The 16,307-nt window shown below is 47.8% G+C and overlaps 1 protein-coding gene across 1 annotated transcript in view; it reads left to right on the top strand.

Moving 5' to 3' along the window:
• Window positions 1-2,765: 2,765 nt before the first annotated feature.
• The window catches only part of LOC126540890 (kelch-like protein 10), a 28,114-nt gene continuing 14,572 nt past the window's right edge, over window positions 2,766-16,307 (top strand). Inside the window, exons 1-5 of the mRNA XM_050187713.2 lie at window positions 2,766-3,029; window positions 4,248-4,538; window positions 5,703-5,984; window positions 8,408-8,600; window positions 9,847-10,016. Of these exons, the coding sequence (XP_050043670.1) occupies window positions 2,857-3,029; window positions 4,248-4,538; window positions 5,703-5,984; window positions 8,408-8,600; window positions 9,847-10,016 (1,109 nt within the window). The 5' untranslated portion in view covers window positions 2,766-2,856. The remainder of the gene's footprint in view (window positions 3,030-4,247; window positions 4,539-5,702; window positions 5,985-8,407; window positions 8,601-9,846; window positions 10,017-16,307) is intronic.

The following is a 16,307-nucleotide window of genomic DNA, read 5'->3' as shown; positions in this document are numbered from 1 at the left end:
GTATATCATTGCGGCGTGTCTTTTGATTCCGACTGCAGCGAGTACAGATACGATCAGTAGATTTCCAAGAGTGTATAATATTGTGTCGCAGGAGCTACCTATCGCAATTATACTATGAAGATAAACGCGATAACAGCGCGCTGTTTGAGCAAAGCACTTACGGCATATTGACTCGCAATCGTGTTTGCGGGTAGTAAGCTTATCTAAGGAGAAAACGATTTGATATGGTTTGTGCCCATGGGTGCCCGTTCGGTACTACGTTGGCGGCCGCCACTTGAATAAAACATCAGTTCTTGTAAGCAGAGTTCTAGCATAAAACCAAAGTGTGCTGACGTTCAGGAAGGCCTGAGGTATGCTGTTACTATTTTTTGCATACTGCTGCCACCAGTCACCGAATAAAGGGGTGTAGGTTGTGGTAATTAAATATACTTGAAAGCTTTAATTGCAGCTTTGCATGATAACCTTGTCGCAGGACTCATATGATGTACACCATGACGGCTGGTGCATGCCATGACACAGGACATTAAATGCCTTATATCAAAGTTCATTAACACAGACAAGCTCACAAATACGCCCCAAAATAAGGAAATATACACATTACACTTTCGCTCAGGATATAATGCATACGTAAGATTTTCGCTCAAGATATGCTGAATCTACAGAAATGTGAGGCTGTTTACAACGTATTATTAAAAAAAAATGTACCTTCAGTAAAATTATACCAGCGAGCCAAATGGGATTGTTTAAGAGCCACTACTATGACACTGGCGCTCACATTGGTAAAATTGTTATGTATTTAAAAGCAAAGTAATATCCCGCGAACTTCGGCAAGCGACAAGCCGCACTCGCTAGCGCTTGCCGCTTACTACGCTACGCGGGTAACACCGGCAAACAAATTTTTCAGCAACCAGAAAACTAACAATGCGTCGCTACGCGTTATGCAGTGTCTGGGCCGTTGCAGGCGACACAGCTGTGGGTGCTAGTAATAATGTAGGGACTTTACTAGTAATAAGTTTCTGCGCCCTCTATGATTTGAGTCGCAACACAGCTGGCTCACCGGGACACTGTTGGAACGCCTTATCAGGCGAGCCGGTGCTCTTATTTATCTTAGTGCTGTGTAATCACCGCAGATTGCTTTCAAGATCGAGTCCGCGCAGGGCAGTAGACTCCACCGCCCCTCATCCCCTCTGTCTTGCGCACATTGAAAGAGCGCGTGCTTCTTCTCCGCCTTCCTCCCTTAGCGCTCGAGAGCAAGCCATCACACTTCTCGTCTGACCCTCGTACACTTTCAGTCTCACTTCCACCATACAGCGTGCGGGCGCGATCTGATCGTGGTCGAATGTTATATGCAACAGCACGGCGACGGCGACGCCGACTGCGGAAATTTGCTTGGAGTGTTCATATAGTTGGTACTGCAATAAAATATGATCTGGCGGAAACTACCTATCTCACGATGAATTTCGACGTTAATGTGATTGACGTCATGTAGTGACACACCGCATGGCTGCCGCCGAAACGTGTCATGCATAAAGGTTGCTTCACATGGCGCGATTTTCAGTCAGCGACACAGTGATTTCCTTTGCTGCGCTACCGCCGCATCCGTCGCCGCTCCCCGCGACGGGGTTCCGCCAAGCGTAGCGATCAGGGCGATTTCAGGTGGGCAAACAGCAAACGCAGTCGAAAGAGGGGCTTTTCTGCCGACTTTTGTTTCACGACGTGTTGTGCGGCGTCTCCTCAACCGCGGACTAAGCAATTGTGAAGATACAACGCTGTTAAAGAACACAAAGCATGGTACTTAATCTATTCTTAAATACTATCAAACTTATGATCAGTGTCCGTGTTGTTGTATTGTAACCATAGAGGCATGAGTGCGTTGAGAGCAGGGGGCAACCTTGGGCGTCGCTCTGATGGAAATCCCGCCGTCGTCAACGCATGTGAAAGCTCGCAGCGAAAATCACTCAGCAATGTGGCGGCAGCAACAATATTTTTCGCTCCAGTCGCTGCATGTGAAACAGCCTTAAGGCGTCCACTGCAGCCGAGGTGCTTTCGCGCTTCCCTCTGGACAATCTGCTCCATCTTGTAGCGCCACTGCGAAGTCTGCGTGTGACACATGTGTTGAATATATACTAAGACAAGATTATCTTAGTATATATGATGTGGGTCCGATTCCGCCCAACACCGGAGAAATTTTAATGATTGTTTTGTCATTGAGGAGCTTCACACACACACATAGTAGCACATACCGAGCGGCACAAAGTGGGTGTCTAGAGTTGGTCGAAAGGTTGATTTCGAACAATGTTCGCTCAGCACAACAGACCGAAGCTGTACCCATAAGATCACATACTATCAGGGCCCAAGTTGGGGGGAAAATGGTTAGATATAAACGCACCCTGAAAGGGGCGTGACGTTCCCAAAGAATACCTATCGCATTAATAATAGATTTAAATGTGGCTTGAGGCCTATTTGGGGAATTAGGTGAGGGCGCTATGCGTGGTTTGCTATAAATGGCTCACACGCGACGCTCCATAGTGAGTGAAGTTGATTTGCTGGTTGCTGCTCAGTGACATGGCAGAACCCACTCTGAGACATGGGCCATGAATCGGGTGGTGTGAAGGCTGTAGAGAAAGAAAGAACGGAGGAAGAAATTGCTGAATCATTTCGAGGAAATACCCGAACTTGGGCTCTCATCCAGGTTAGCCCGTAGCCCGTAGCGGGTAAGTGCCACAGTTGAAGAGAATCATCATCGTCCGCGGTAGTTGCTACAGGCAGGCAGCTGCCTCCGCAGCTGCATGGTGTCGTCCCTCCCGCGGGAGACCCTCCGGGGCCTCGGGTGACGCCAGGAAGGGCAGCAACACCATGGCCAGCGCTGCCATCACCATGGGCGAAGACGCACCGGCGCCCGAGGTGCGACAGGCCATGTGGGACATGCGCTGCTCGGGCACGCTTTGCGACGGCCTGCTCAAGACAGCCGACGGAGGAGAGTTCGCAGTCCACAAGGTCGTCATGGCCAGCTGCAGCGAGTACTTCAGGTAGGCTCCTTTGACTGTTGGTGTACCGCCGTAGTACATCTCGTGTCTGAAGCGGTGCCTCACGGAGTGGACCGTCTGACCGACGTATGCTTGCGGGCTATCAGTGATATCATCTTGAGACTTGAAGACAGTTCAATGGCATTTGCGATTATTCCAATCAACAGGCATGGCTAATCATTGCTTAATGTCATGCCGGCAGGCGCATAGAGGTAAAGAAAAAAATATAGAATTTCTTTATCATTGCGCGATTACGTCCAGTGCACTTTGTTGGGGCAGCTTCTTGTATCATATCTAACTGCGTTTGCGAAAGTTTTCAAGCGTCTACGTGAAGCACATTTCTCTGCGTAGGTACCCATGGAGAGTGTGCATATACTCTATAACGCACGAAAATAGCGTGAAAGATTCGACAAAGAGTTACTTCAGGAGGCGTAGACTTTAGGGACAACATAGAGCAGCGTAGCACCAAGCAATGGGTATGTTTCAGATATGCCGGTATATTAAAACCCGAATTATTATACATTTGAGTAGCGAAACTGTTTCACAACGACAGAAAGCTGAGCTAGTTGGTAAGGATTCATTATGTAAAAAAGAGGTGAGGCGTGCAGACAGCACACAAGAGTGGTGAAGTGAACAACACGAACACAAACCTCGCCGAAATAGAGAATTTTCGCATGTTTCCTTCTGCATGGCTACATAGTCACTGAAAATAACGTCTGCCCGAGAGAAACAAAGCACAGAGGCGTGTCGTATTCGAGAAGTGATGCGATAGGATCAATATGAGATGATCATTTCAAACGACTGTGCAGGCTGGCTAAAACCAAGCATGTCTGTTTCCAATTTAGGAGAACTAATCTCTTGGCAGGGCTCAAATTACTATATTTAAAGACGTACCCGGTAACTTGTAGCACAATTACCGTCTCTCCACGAAAAATCTGATTTACATATCGAAACAGTCCGCTACTTTTCTTGGCATTCTTCTTGCAGATCTCTCGCGGTAGATGAATGGAACGAGCAGCTAAAGGCGCCAGGGGTCCGGGGACTCCGGACAATTCCTCCTCCCCTCTCCTTTGTATCCGTCAGTGCAAGGAAGTTGTCGCGACTACTGTTGCTGGAGACTCCAGCAAAACAAGTTGGCTGGACGTCCTTTTGTTTTAATGTACACGTCTCTAGCTGTTGCACTAGGCTAGTCACCACAAATGTCCTCCTTTCTCTCCTCAGGGCACTGTTTGGCTGTCGTTTGAGCAAGACGGCGCGTAGCGAAGTGCTGGTCCCCGGAGTGTTGAAGCCGACCATGGCCATCATCGTGGAGTTCGCGTACAAGCGCATCACGTGGGTGGGCTGCGACAACGTCGAGAGCCTGCTGGAGGCTGCTGACTACCTCTGCGTCATGGGCATGGTCAAGGATTGTGGCGACTTTCTTCTCTCAATCATGGCTCCCGAGAACTGCATTTCCATTCACAATGTCGCCAAGCTGTACAACTGCTTCGACCTCACCACGAAAGCTTACAAGTGAGCCATATGTCGGAGTGCGGCAATGGCACCTGTTGACGGACCGGAAATGAGCTCAGTAGAATGCTTTGGCCTGGAATGTATATTTCAAATGAAATCGATCAGGCAGTTGTTACGAATGGCATCAAAAGCCATTAAAAGCCAACTGCAATGAACTTTCATTTTGCCTAAATTAGTTTTAATATGTAAATGAGGAGTATACACTACTGAAACAATCTTGTCAAAACTGCACTGCTCGTAATTCCCTAAATGTTTTTATTAAGAACCTTTTTATTAGTACTTCAGCAGAAGCCGCGCACTTTATGTGTTTCAGAGGTAGGGCACAAGTTCCAGCAGATCGGCGCCGAGATTTTGAGCACTTTGCAGGTGCTGCCGAATCTCAGAGGCCATGCAGGGGAGCCACGCTAGTTTACAGAGCTCTGGATCCTGCGTAATTTTCGGCGTGTTTGTTCCTTGCAATTCTGATATTAAAAACGCCTATTTCACAAAGTTTTCCTTCCGAATCCACTCGTACTTCAGAAGTAAGATGTTTCATAGAGACTGTTGCGTGCCTACGCTACTTGAAGCTAGACTTTTACGTTGACCAAGCTTTTGTTGCAGTTGGGCTTTAGGTTTCAAGTTGTCCATGGACGTCGATAGAGCACTCACGTGCTTCGAACACTGAACCTGCAACCTTACCACCAACGCAAATTCCAGCAGACTTTGGTGCTCGGTTGGGCACTCGACACGTGTTGCACCTACGCGGCAACTCCATGGAACCAGAGCTCCCAAAAGTTCTCCCAAAACCTTCCACGTCGTTCTCCAAAGACTTACAAATACACCATAATGAGAGGTTCTGAACACTATACAACGTTGTTTTGAAAAATTACAGGTAACTGGGCAAGTTGGTTTGGTAACATTAGGTGGGGAAATTTATTCTAGAGCCCCAGCACGCGAAAGATTTACGTATATTTCTGAGGGAATTCTTCGCTTGTATTAGCGTTAGTTCACGTCTCTTGCCGCTGAGAATATGCGCCGTAATTCTACTAAAATAAAGTGAAGCAAGGGTGTAGCCGCTGCTCTTCACAGGCTATGACTAGCTGAGTAAACTGTTTCAAGGAAGTTATAGCAGCACAGACGTGCGCTCTGTCTCCAGCGAATGTCCTCGTTGCGCACGCTCCGCAGATATCTGATGCGTAACTTCATCGAAGTGTCGGAGAGAAGCGAGGAGCTGCTGCACCTGGAGATCGACGAAGTGGAAGCCATCATGTCGGACGAGAACCTGAACGTCATCAAGGAGGAGACCGTGTGGAAAGCGGTGATTCGCTGGATCGAGTTCGATCCCGAGCACAGGAAGCAGTACATCTCGCGCTTGTTCAAGTGCGTTCGCACTGGGCTCGTTGACACTGATTTCTTCATCGAGAAGGTCAAGGCGTGCAAGTACGTGGCCGACGACGAGGCTTGCAGGTACGTGACCTGCCCATTCTGCCACTTGTAGCGGTTCTGACGTTGCTCAGCTTCGGTCTTGAACGATTATGTCCTGTAGATCTAAACTCTTCAATCCTTACCTGCTATTCTGAATGTAAGAAGGAAGTCTCGTACAGTTCAATCTAGCTGTGACAAGCAGGCTTATGCAGCACATAAAGTTTAATATATTAGGTAGTTCGACATATTTATTTATTTATTTATTGTACATACTTTCAAGGCCGGCAGGCACAACAGAAAGGAGTGGTAGAGTACATTATTTGCAGAACGAGAGAAAAATAAAAAATAATGAAGGAACTATAAGGCACTTTGAACAGCAAGCTTGAAATTGGTGCTGTCACAAATGGTGACTAAGGAGGCGGGAAGGCGGTTCCATGCAGTAGCGGTTCTTGGCAAGAATGAAGAATGGTATAAATTAGTGCGGCAAGATGGCACTTCAACTTTGTGTTGATGATCGAAAGTACCCAAACTCTCCGGCATATTTGGTTTCCATTCGGTGTTATATTCGGGTTGGACTATGTAACCTGTTCCGCTCACTTCGTCTCCTCGCCACGCAGCAAGTAGTAGTTCGTAAACGGGCAATAATGTCAATAAAATACTTTTTCACGGATTAATTGGTTGGTTTCAGCTAACAGCTCAGCGTTTGCAAACGGACTCCTATCTCCGCGCAGTAGTTTGGTAATGATTAATGGGGGCCTTTCCCTAGGTGACGAATTATTAAGGGACACCATCTTAACGAGCCGCGAGGACCAAGAATTTAGGTGACATCAATTGTTCATGTTGAATTAATGGAAACAGCTCAAAATATTCTGGTCATCGAGCCATAGCGGCAATCTTGCACCGCTTCCAAGTGCGCCACAAGCGCCACCAATAGGCCTCACTCCGTGATCTAGCCACTGTCCCAGAGTGGTGTTGGTCCCGGTTTTCAACCACGGACCACACCAAGTTTTTCGTCAAATTAGAAGATTTCGTTCTGTGAAACGCCTTTGGATTTCCTAGGTGACTTCGTGCACGTGTCAGGTCGCTGACAACTTTTCTCTTTCGTCTCTCTCCCTGTCGATCGGTGTGTGTCTGCCCTGCAATTGATCATCATTTGGACACCCGACCCTTCCTTTTTTTTTCTTTCCATCTCCGTTTCCGTCACTACGGCTGCACTCAACAACCAATTCTACAAGATAGCGCTGACGCAGAGGTAACTATAGAGCTGCGAGTGCGTACTGAGTTCGTCAAAAAACCTTACTTTCATTTTCTCTAATGCACCTGCAATTGTTCAGCAATGGTAGCAAGATACCATTGGTACCATGCTTCCATTCGAAGTGGTAAGATGATAACTATAATGATAATGGTAAAGGTAGCAACAATGAGAGTTGCGGTAACTGTCATCTTGAATGACGCACTTGTGCGCATCCTGACGCAAATGAGTCGACGAAAGGCTATGAATGTCGAAGGCGAATGTTAGGGTCAAAGTAGAAACAAGGACTTCTTTGAAAACAGGTATTGTTGGGTCAATCGGTCCCTGACCGAAATGTTAGTACAAACGTGAGCTAGATAAGTGCATGCTTGTTCCACGTATGTAGTACTTTCCTGTCTCAGCTTTTTGGTCAGCACGCTACTCGATTTCGCAATTCGTACCAACTACAGCCGAGCATTACGTGAGAAGCTGTGCGGTAGCTTTGCTCAAAAGATTGCTCGTGCAGCTTATGGTGCTAGGAGCAGATATTTTCCTACGAAAATTACTCAGCTGAACTCTGCCACTGGTGTCTGTGAGATCTGCAATTATGCCAGTTCAGCTACCATGGAATGACGGTTATTACGTACGTAGATCGACCTACACTTTGTCCTACTGGCTTCAAACAGCCTGTTGACTTTGCAAAATAATAAATTCCCTTAAAACATGGCGCTATACACGCGACAAATCGCTACCATTGTACATGTGACTCTGTACTTACTTCATTTAGTGTTGGGCTGCTAAGCATGGAGGTCGCGGGATCAAATCCAAGTCACGGCGGCCGCATTTTGATGGGAGCGAAATGCGAGAACACCCGTGTACTTAGATTTAGATGGATGTTAAAGAGCCTCAGATGGTCAAAATTTCCAGAGTCTCTCAATGCGGCGTGCCTCATATTCAGATCGTAGTTTTGGCACGGGAAATCCCATAATTTAATTAATTTACTTTAATTACAGCCTCTGTTCATTTAGAAAACTACGAGTGCTTAGAAATTGAGGATGATAAAGCGTAACAAATAATGCCACAAAACCCTACGAAGCCACAAATAGAGAGATTAGATAAACCCATGTGCATATCACGATTCCCATGGTGCCTGAAAAATCGAAGCGCTATAGCTCCCTCTGGTGATCTTTGTCGGAAACTATATGGCCACGGGAACGCGTTCGCGCGTCCGCAGGCCCCTGGTGATAGAGACACTGCGCTTCCTCTACGATCTCGACGTCATGGTTCACAACGAGGAGGTACCGACGCCCATCTTCGCCCGACCACGCATTCCGCACGATATGATGTTTGTCATAGGCGGCTGGATGTCCGGAGGCCCCACGGCCTTCACCGAGAGCTACGACACGAAGGCCGACCGATGGATTAAAGTGCGTTCGCCCGCGCGTTGCATGTGCTTGTGTGTAGTCCGTACAAGTCACATGACTGGAGCACTCACTGAAACAAAGGTGTCGCGCTAGCTATAGCGCATAGCTTCCAAAACTCCACAGCTGTGCATTCACTACTTTGACATGCTCTCAAGGCACTGCGGGTTCCCGTGTTATGATGTGATATCGTGCGTTTTGCGAAAGCAAATTCGCCATTTCACTGTAGATAACACGATGCGCTGCGGCCGTGATAGCAAACAAAGCGATAGTTGCGTTGTGGTTCCCACCTCTGCTGGCATCCTCTTCTCGTCAACGTTTCTTACGGTCTTGCGTTTATTTCGGTATCTTGAAAAATATAGGTAAGATCTGACTCGAGCAACTAGCATATTATTTCTGGGCTGCCACACAAAGCATGAACTGACGCTGAAACGTCACAGCACAACGTAGTGTTAGTCCTTATAGACCATTTTCAGAATTCGCAAGTGTTGTTTTCTGCAGTGCACACTTGCCCAACCAATGTCGGCACCGGTTATCGTTAAAATGAAGACCAAGTGCTAGCTAAATATGCGGGCGTTTCTTTCTTCCGCGTGGTTTCATCGGGAGAGCAAGGTCCACACTTTACATGTCATAATACAGGCAAACTGCGCTTGTGCACTCTGTTTCATAAATGAGTACGCTGCCATTAGTTTGGCAAACTGCATCGCAAGAAAGCAAGCTTAACAATTGGGAAAAAGGTTTCTAACTAACAAGGCTAGGCTGCTGTGGTGGCCGGTAGGCAAGATGACGAAACCGTTTCCTCTATTTATTTTTTTATTTCGTTTTCTACCCTTAACGTTCTCGCCGGTGTAGAATAGCGAACCCTGGTTGACCTCCCAACCTTTAGTTTTTTTTTTCTCTCATGCAGATGTAAGATGGCGCTAACCAATCACATACTACCTCTACGTGTATTCAATCGCTAACGTTACAACATGAACATTATTATAACCAAGTCTACAATCCAACATGGCAAACATAGCTGTTGATCTCAGAAGGCGCCACCCATCTTAACAGCCGTTTTAGAATTGCTGTAGCTCAAAGCAGTGCGAAAAGTTTAATGCACCAAATCAAGGCTATGTCAGACTAGAAACAAATATACATTCAGAGAAAATTATACAAGTCGGTATGTAGGTGAGCCCGCCCACACAACCCATCAGGAACCGAGTGAGTGAGTCGTGTTTGTTAACTGGTAACATTTCCCGCGTTTGGGCAGGTAGACATCGCCGACCCTCTCGGACCCCGCGCCTACCACAAATGCGCGGTGGTCGGCTTCGAAATCTACGTCATCGGGGGCTTCAACGGCGAGGACTACTTCAGCAGCGTGCGATGCTTCAACGCCGAGACGAAGGAGTGGCGTACTCTGACGCCCATGCACGTCAAGAGGTGAGTAAGATTCGGATATACCTAATCGGCGGCCCGTTGTCTGACATATATATCTTAGTATAAGACAGCGAACAGCATTAATCATCCGTCAGCGAAAAAGTAGAGCAGCGGCGATTCAACGACTGCTGCAAAAATTGTGTTTTCTAATTGATGGATTACATCGTAGCCATGGAAAGCCCCAACTCGCTTCATTTATTGCTGCGCCAAGCTAACCCCGTTCAACTGGTTTTTTTGGCCGTCTGATTGAAATTACCCCAGATGTCCTAAACTGTCCTAAACTGCGAAGACGAACGTCAGTGCTTCGCAGTTTAAATAACTCTCGATACAGCTTTCTATTGCTGAATACGTGCTACACAAAAGCGTTTATTTTCCGAGTGAGAAAGAAGCCCGTGAATATACGGAAAGTGCCTCGACCGGCCAGTTGCGCGGCAATATTGAGTGTATTCGCGTGCTTCTTTCCCGTTCGGTCAAATGCTTTTATGTAGCACGTATTCAACAACAGCATGTCGTATCGAGAGGTTTTCATGTTGTTCTACAATTTTCCCATTTAAATTTTTAATTTTTTGTCTAATTATATTCTTTGAGAAGTGATTAGTTCAGACTCGTTATCGAATTAGGCGACATGAGAAAATTAACTTGAGTAACTCCAAGCGACGGAAAATAACATTACCTTGATTCTGTCCAACTACGTGGCGTTCGCATATGTTTACACTGGCTAAAGTTAGCTTGGACACCCTGTATATATGTATATATATATATATATATATATATATATATATATATATATATATATATATATGTATATATATATATATATAGCGATTCCCTGACTAAGGCAGCACCCATTCGGAAAATCCGAAACCGTGTCGAGTATAAAGCTATACGCCGATTCAGTATGTGCTGCAAGGAACCGAGACAGATTCCGCTGTCAAACTCTGCCGCATTGCTCGGCGCTGTAGCGCTCGTGCAGAAGCTCAAGCGCCCGTGGATTTACCTTCTCACAAAGAAAGTCGTCCGCGATTATAGGATTCCCACGAACCGTTGCTTGCAGTAACATGCACTGGGACTTTTTCTAAGTGCAACATAAGCACTCTGGCGCAATCAGTCAGCCATATAATTTGATACAGTTACTAGAGGGAACTGTGGCTCTAGTGTCTACGGAAGCGGAAAGCAGGATGGTTCAGCCAGTATAGGAATGATTATTATTACATGGATTTGCCAAAACTTCCTCCTCCTAGCTTTAAACGGCTTTGTGACTTTGCAAACTGATCGAATTCAAGAAAGTGCTGCGTTATAAACAATTAGGTAAACATTATTAAAATTGTCCGACGGCATGATTCGAGCACAGTATATGTAGCAGCGAAGCTGTATATTGGAACCATTACCCCACGGACGCACGGACAAGCGGCACCACTGCAATTAGAAGCGATTATGCTTCTTCGCGGAATCTCATTGACTTCTGCACTTGAAAAACAAGTACAGATTGTTTTCAAATTTAGGCCAAGAAAGGCAGATAAAGCGTAATAAACAAAGCCACAATAACATGTGAAGCCACAAGCACGAAGCTCACGACAAATCCATGTACTAAGCCTTTTCTACAATAATTACTAGAGGGAACTCTGGCGTTGCAATCGTTCAGCCACTAGGGATTTGTCTGATCTTCGTGCTTGTAGATTCAGACGTTCTTGTGGATTTGTTTATTACGCTTTATCTGCCTTCATGGTCCTATAAAGCAATCTCTACGCTTCTGAGTACAGAAGAACGCGAACACTTGTATTCAATTTATACAACTGTCAACGCATATTCCAGAGTAATCGCTTATACTCGTTTACATTCGAAAATGTACGTTCAAGGGTATCTACAAATGCCCGCGTTATTTGTTAGGACAATATTCTTTCACTACGAAATCGGCGACAACACTAAAAAAATTTGGACATGTAGGCCCGTCCTCTGCCAAGCGATAACTGGATATCAGTGACAGTCCGATAATAAATAGCCACGGGCAGAGAGTCAAACATTTTACGCGTTACAATATATACTGCGGTTTCCGGAATACATCGTCATATGCTACCTATCGTCATGTCATGTCATAATTTCACTTTATTTACTCTGGACGCAGAATTTTTTAATTCAGGAGCCTGTAGTCATCACACAATTTACCCAATATTGCCCAATATCGGGAAATCGCAAAATCGAAGTAGGAAGTTTCCAGGTCAGTTACTCTGCACCAAACAAAGATGGAGCGTTTCTGTAAGCTGGATCTGTTCGCGCGTCTGAAGCGGACGATTGCGATATGGGAGTTTTCAGCTCATACGATATTGTTAGGGATTTCGAGGGTTTTTCAAAGGCCCTGTTCACTTCATTGAATTCTTATTGAATTGAATAGGGCAAAGCCCTATTCAATTTGTCCCATTATATGTCTATAGACCGTTTCATCGAGGGCACCGCCATATCGCGGTAACAGTGCCTTCTATTGTCCGGCGCATCACGCCACCCCGCAGTCACGTGGGTTCGCTCCGGATGGTGCACAGCGAACATTTTTGCGTTTTTCTGAGAGGTCTCGACAAGTTTCCCTGAGTGGGAAAGTTCTTTGCGTGTCGTCAGTAAGCTTTGAGCTTCAATATAGCCGCAATACAAAACGGCGACCGGCCCGGGCGCGCCGCCACATCTCTGCTAGCGATCGACATGGGAGACGAGTCAAATCTGAACATTTTCGATGCGCAGCATACGTGCAACGTGTTGTTATTGTATGTTTGGCCTTGAACTCCATTAAGGTAACACTCAGGTGACAAGAATCAGAGGCATCCCCGTGTGCCATGCGGTATGCCGCACCAGCATGCATCCCAATCCATGTATCTAGCGAAGCTCCGAGGAAACAACCTTGGGTGACTTTCGTGCTCCTAAAATTTTCGTAGTACGACTCAAACGTTCAATACCGGGCGTCCGGGTTTTGAGCTTCAGGAATTAAAGAACTGAAATATAACTTGACCCGGACGGCCGTTCACACGGAGTACTCGACAAAACGACCTGGTGACTGTGGCCCCTAATATGCGACGGTCAACCAAGCTCACACCATGCGTTTAAAGAATATACGCACGCTTAGGTCTCGAGCGGTGCCTGCGCAAGGGCACCTCGCCGACTCCGGAAGAGCTGAAGAACGAACCACTCTCAGCCGCAGCAACTTCATTCTCTCAAGTAATAAAGCGCGCGATGCGCGGGCGTCGGCCAGACAACTTGTTGGCGATAAGAGGAAGCATGGGAGAGTCCAAGTTAACAAGCGTCGCCCGGCACACGGTAGGCGCAGGTTTGGTTACAGAAAAAAAAGAACCCTTCTTATGTTCCCCGTCAGCGCGTACTTTTTTCATAATACGTGGTAGGTCAATTTCCACCTTACCGTTGGTTTTGTCGGGAACCGAGAGGTCGCAGTGGATCGCCAGAACAAGAGGACCAGCGCAGAAGGCCGCTAGAACAGAACTTCCCGTGCCGTGCTTGCGCATCGAGCACGCGCTACTCAACTTTATTTTACACGTTGTTCGCAGCCGGCACCAAGGTGCTGACTGAGAGCGCCGACCTTAGCGACCCCGTGTTGCGGCGTCCGTGGGTGCTACAGAGCTCCCCGCCCCGACGGAACGGTGAAATGTACGCGTCGATGAGGTAGGGCTGGGGCTATCTTGGTGACATGCAGATAGGTAAATACGCCGGCAACATCAGCGAGGCGCTCCTTGGGAAGCGTCTCCAGGTAGGCCAGTTTGAAGTTGTCTAACGAGACGACCTCTTCACGACCATTCAGTGGGATTGTGGCGGACTTCAGTGTCTTGTGGAGGACAAGGTGCGGCCCATCGTAGTAGGGTGTAAGAGGCGCCTTACAGCGTCTCGTCTGAGAAAAACGTGCGTCGAAAACGCAAGGTCCAGATGCACAAAGGTGCTGTGGTCAGAAGATCGAGGCGGGATGGGGCGCAGTTGCTGAATGCAGTCCTGTAGGCGTTGTAGGTACTGCACCGGCTAGGGGGCCAAAAGAATGAACAGAGAGAGAGAGAGAGAGAAATAGAAGACAGGAACGAACAAGTCTCAAGGAAGCCACAGGGTTGCACCGTAGACGAGCTTGGCCGCTGAACAACCTATGTGGTGACGAAAGACAGCGCGAAGGCTAATAAATAAGATATGAAGGTGGTCGACCCAGTGCTCTCGATCCAGGCGCGCAGTGGGAACTGCCTTGAGCTGGCGATGGAGCCGCTTGACCATGTCTTGGCACAGGGACGGTATGCCGTGGTACGGCAGTGCTTACTGCCAAGCAGTTGGTTTAGGGAAGAGAACAGGGTACATTCAAATTGCCGACCGGGATCAGTTGTAATAACGTTGGGGCATCCGAAGGCGGGAGACCCCTGCCGAAACGAAGCCTTTGGCAACCGTTTCCTCAGTAATGCCCGGCACGGGCATGGCTTCGAGTCAACGAGTGAAGCTCTCAGTGATTGTCGGAATGTACCGGCACACATGAGAGGGAGGAAGCGGTCCAGCCCAATCAAGATGGACATAGTCAAAGCGACAGCCACGTGGCAAGAAAAACTGCGGCGGAGTCTTCGTGTGGAGTGTCATTTTCGCGGTCTTGCAAGGGAAGTACCAGGGGGCACTCTGGCAAACATCGCTGTTAATGCTCGGCCTAACGTACAGCTGTGAACCTAAGTTCTACATGGCATGGATGCTGGGATGGCAGTTGCCGTGAAGTGATTGGAAAACCGCACGACAAAAGGCAGCTGGAATTAACGGGCGAGGTGCAGCCGCTGACATGTCGCACCAAAGTGAGCCAGGCACAAACGAGTGAGGAACGATTTACAGACGGAGGGAACGGAGGTGGTCACGGGCAGCGCCTGCAGCTCAGGGTCCTCCATTCGCGCCCGAGCTAGAGATTCCCAGTCCACTGAAGATGTAGCAGTGCCGAGGCAGGGGATGCGTGAAAGTGCATCCGCTGCCTCGTTGTCGGTACCTTTGATGTGCCAGATATTCGTTGTTAACTCCGAAATATAGGCCAGTTGGCGAATTTCACGTGCGACGTATTTGGAAGAGTTTGTAGGGAAGATATACACCAGATGCTTATGATCGGTTAGAACGTAAGAAGTACGTTCTAACAAGAAGTACCGGATGTGCTGGATGGTGGAGCAGATGGCAAGGAGCTCCTGGCCAAAAATGCTGTAGCGAGTCTCGGCAGGTTGGAGCTTCTGAGAGAAGAAGCCCAGTGGGTTCCACACGGAGTCGAGTTTCTGTTGGAGAACAGCGCCGACGGCCATGTCTGAAGCACCCACCGTGATGCGAGTGGGCACGTTAGTCCTCGGGTGAATGAGAAGTACCGAATCGGTGATGGCTTGTGCAGCAGCCCTGAAAGCACCTTGAGCTTCGGCAGACCAGGAAACTGTGGACGAGGAACCCTTGGTTGGGAGAAGACGTTCATTCAGTAGGTACAGAAGCTCGACGCAGTGCGAAATGAAGCGGCGCGAGAAGGTCACTGGACCCAGGAACTTACGCAGTTGCTGTAGGGTAGAGTGCTGGGAAGACTTTCACGGCCTGGACATGAGAGGGCAATTGACGAATTCCCAGTGCCTAGATGTGGTGCTCCAACAACTTGAACTCGGAAGACCAGAAAACGCATTTCTGAGGGTTGACAACCAGGTGAAATTATTGAATTCGCTGAAAGAGTTCCCGTAGGTGACGCTCATGATCTTGCAGAGTGGTACTCGCGACAAGAACGTCGTCGATGTAGGAAAATACCACAGGAAAGCCACGCGTTATCTCCGCAATGAATCTTTGGAACCTTTGAGCTGAGTTGCATACCCAAAAGGGCATGCGCACATACTTAAACAAGCCGAAGGGTGTAGTAATTGCAGTCTTCGAGATATCGGTAGGCTCAACGGGTATTTGTTGCTACGTGTTTGCAAGGTACACTATGCCAATGATATTGCACGCTTCCAAATTGCCTGTGAAAGCTTGTATGTTTGGAAGGGGATAACTATCATGGACTGTGTGAGTTTGAGTGCCCAGTAGTCGTCGGATGGACGCTAGTCACCCGGTTCTTTCTTGGGTACCAGATGGAGAGGGGAGGCACAACTGGACGGGGGGGGGGAACGGCAAAAAACACCCAGCTGGAGCATGTTATCGAACTCCCGTTTAGCTGTCGTCAGACGTTCACCAAAGAGGCAGCGCGGACGAGCTGCGACGGGTGGACCACGCGTGACAATGTGGTGAGCTACGCTGTGCTTGGGTGGGGATTTAAATTGCAGGGCTTCGGGACTTCAGGAACGT

Source organism: Dermacentor andersoni, chromosome 2 (assembly GCF_023375885.2).
Source record: "Dermacentor andersoni chromosome 2, qqDerAnde1_hic_scaffold, whole genome shotgun sequence".
Taxonomy (NCBI): Eukaryota; Metazoa; Arthropoda; class Arachnida; order Ixodida; family Ixodidae; genus Dermacentor; species Dermacentor andersoni.
Note: the sequence above shows the minus strand (reverse complement) of the source record. Positions and strands in the feature narration are given on the sequence as shown.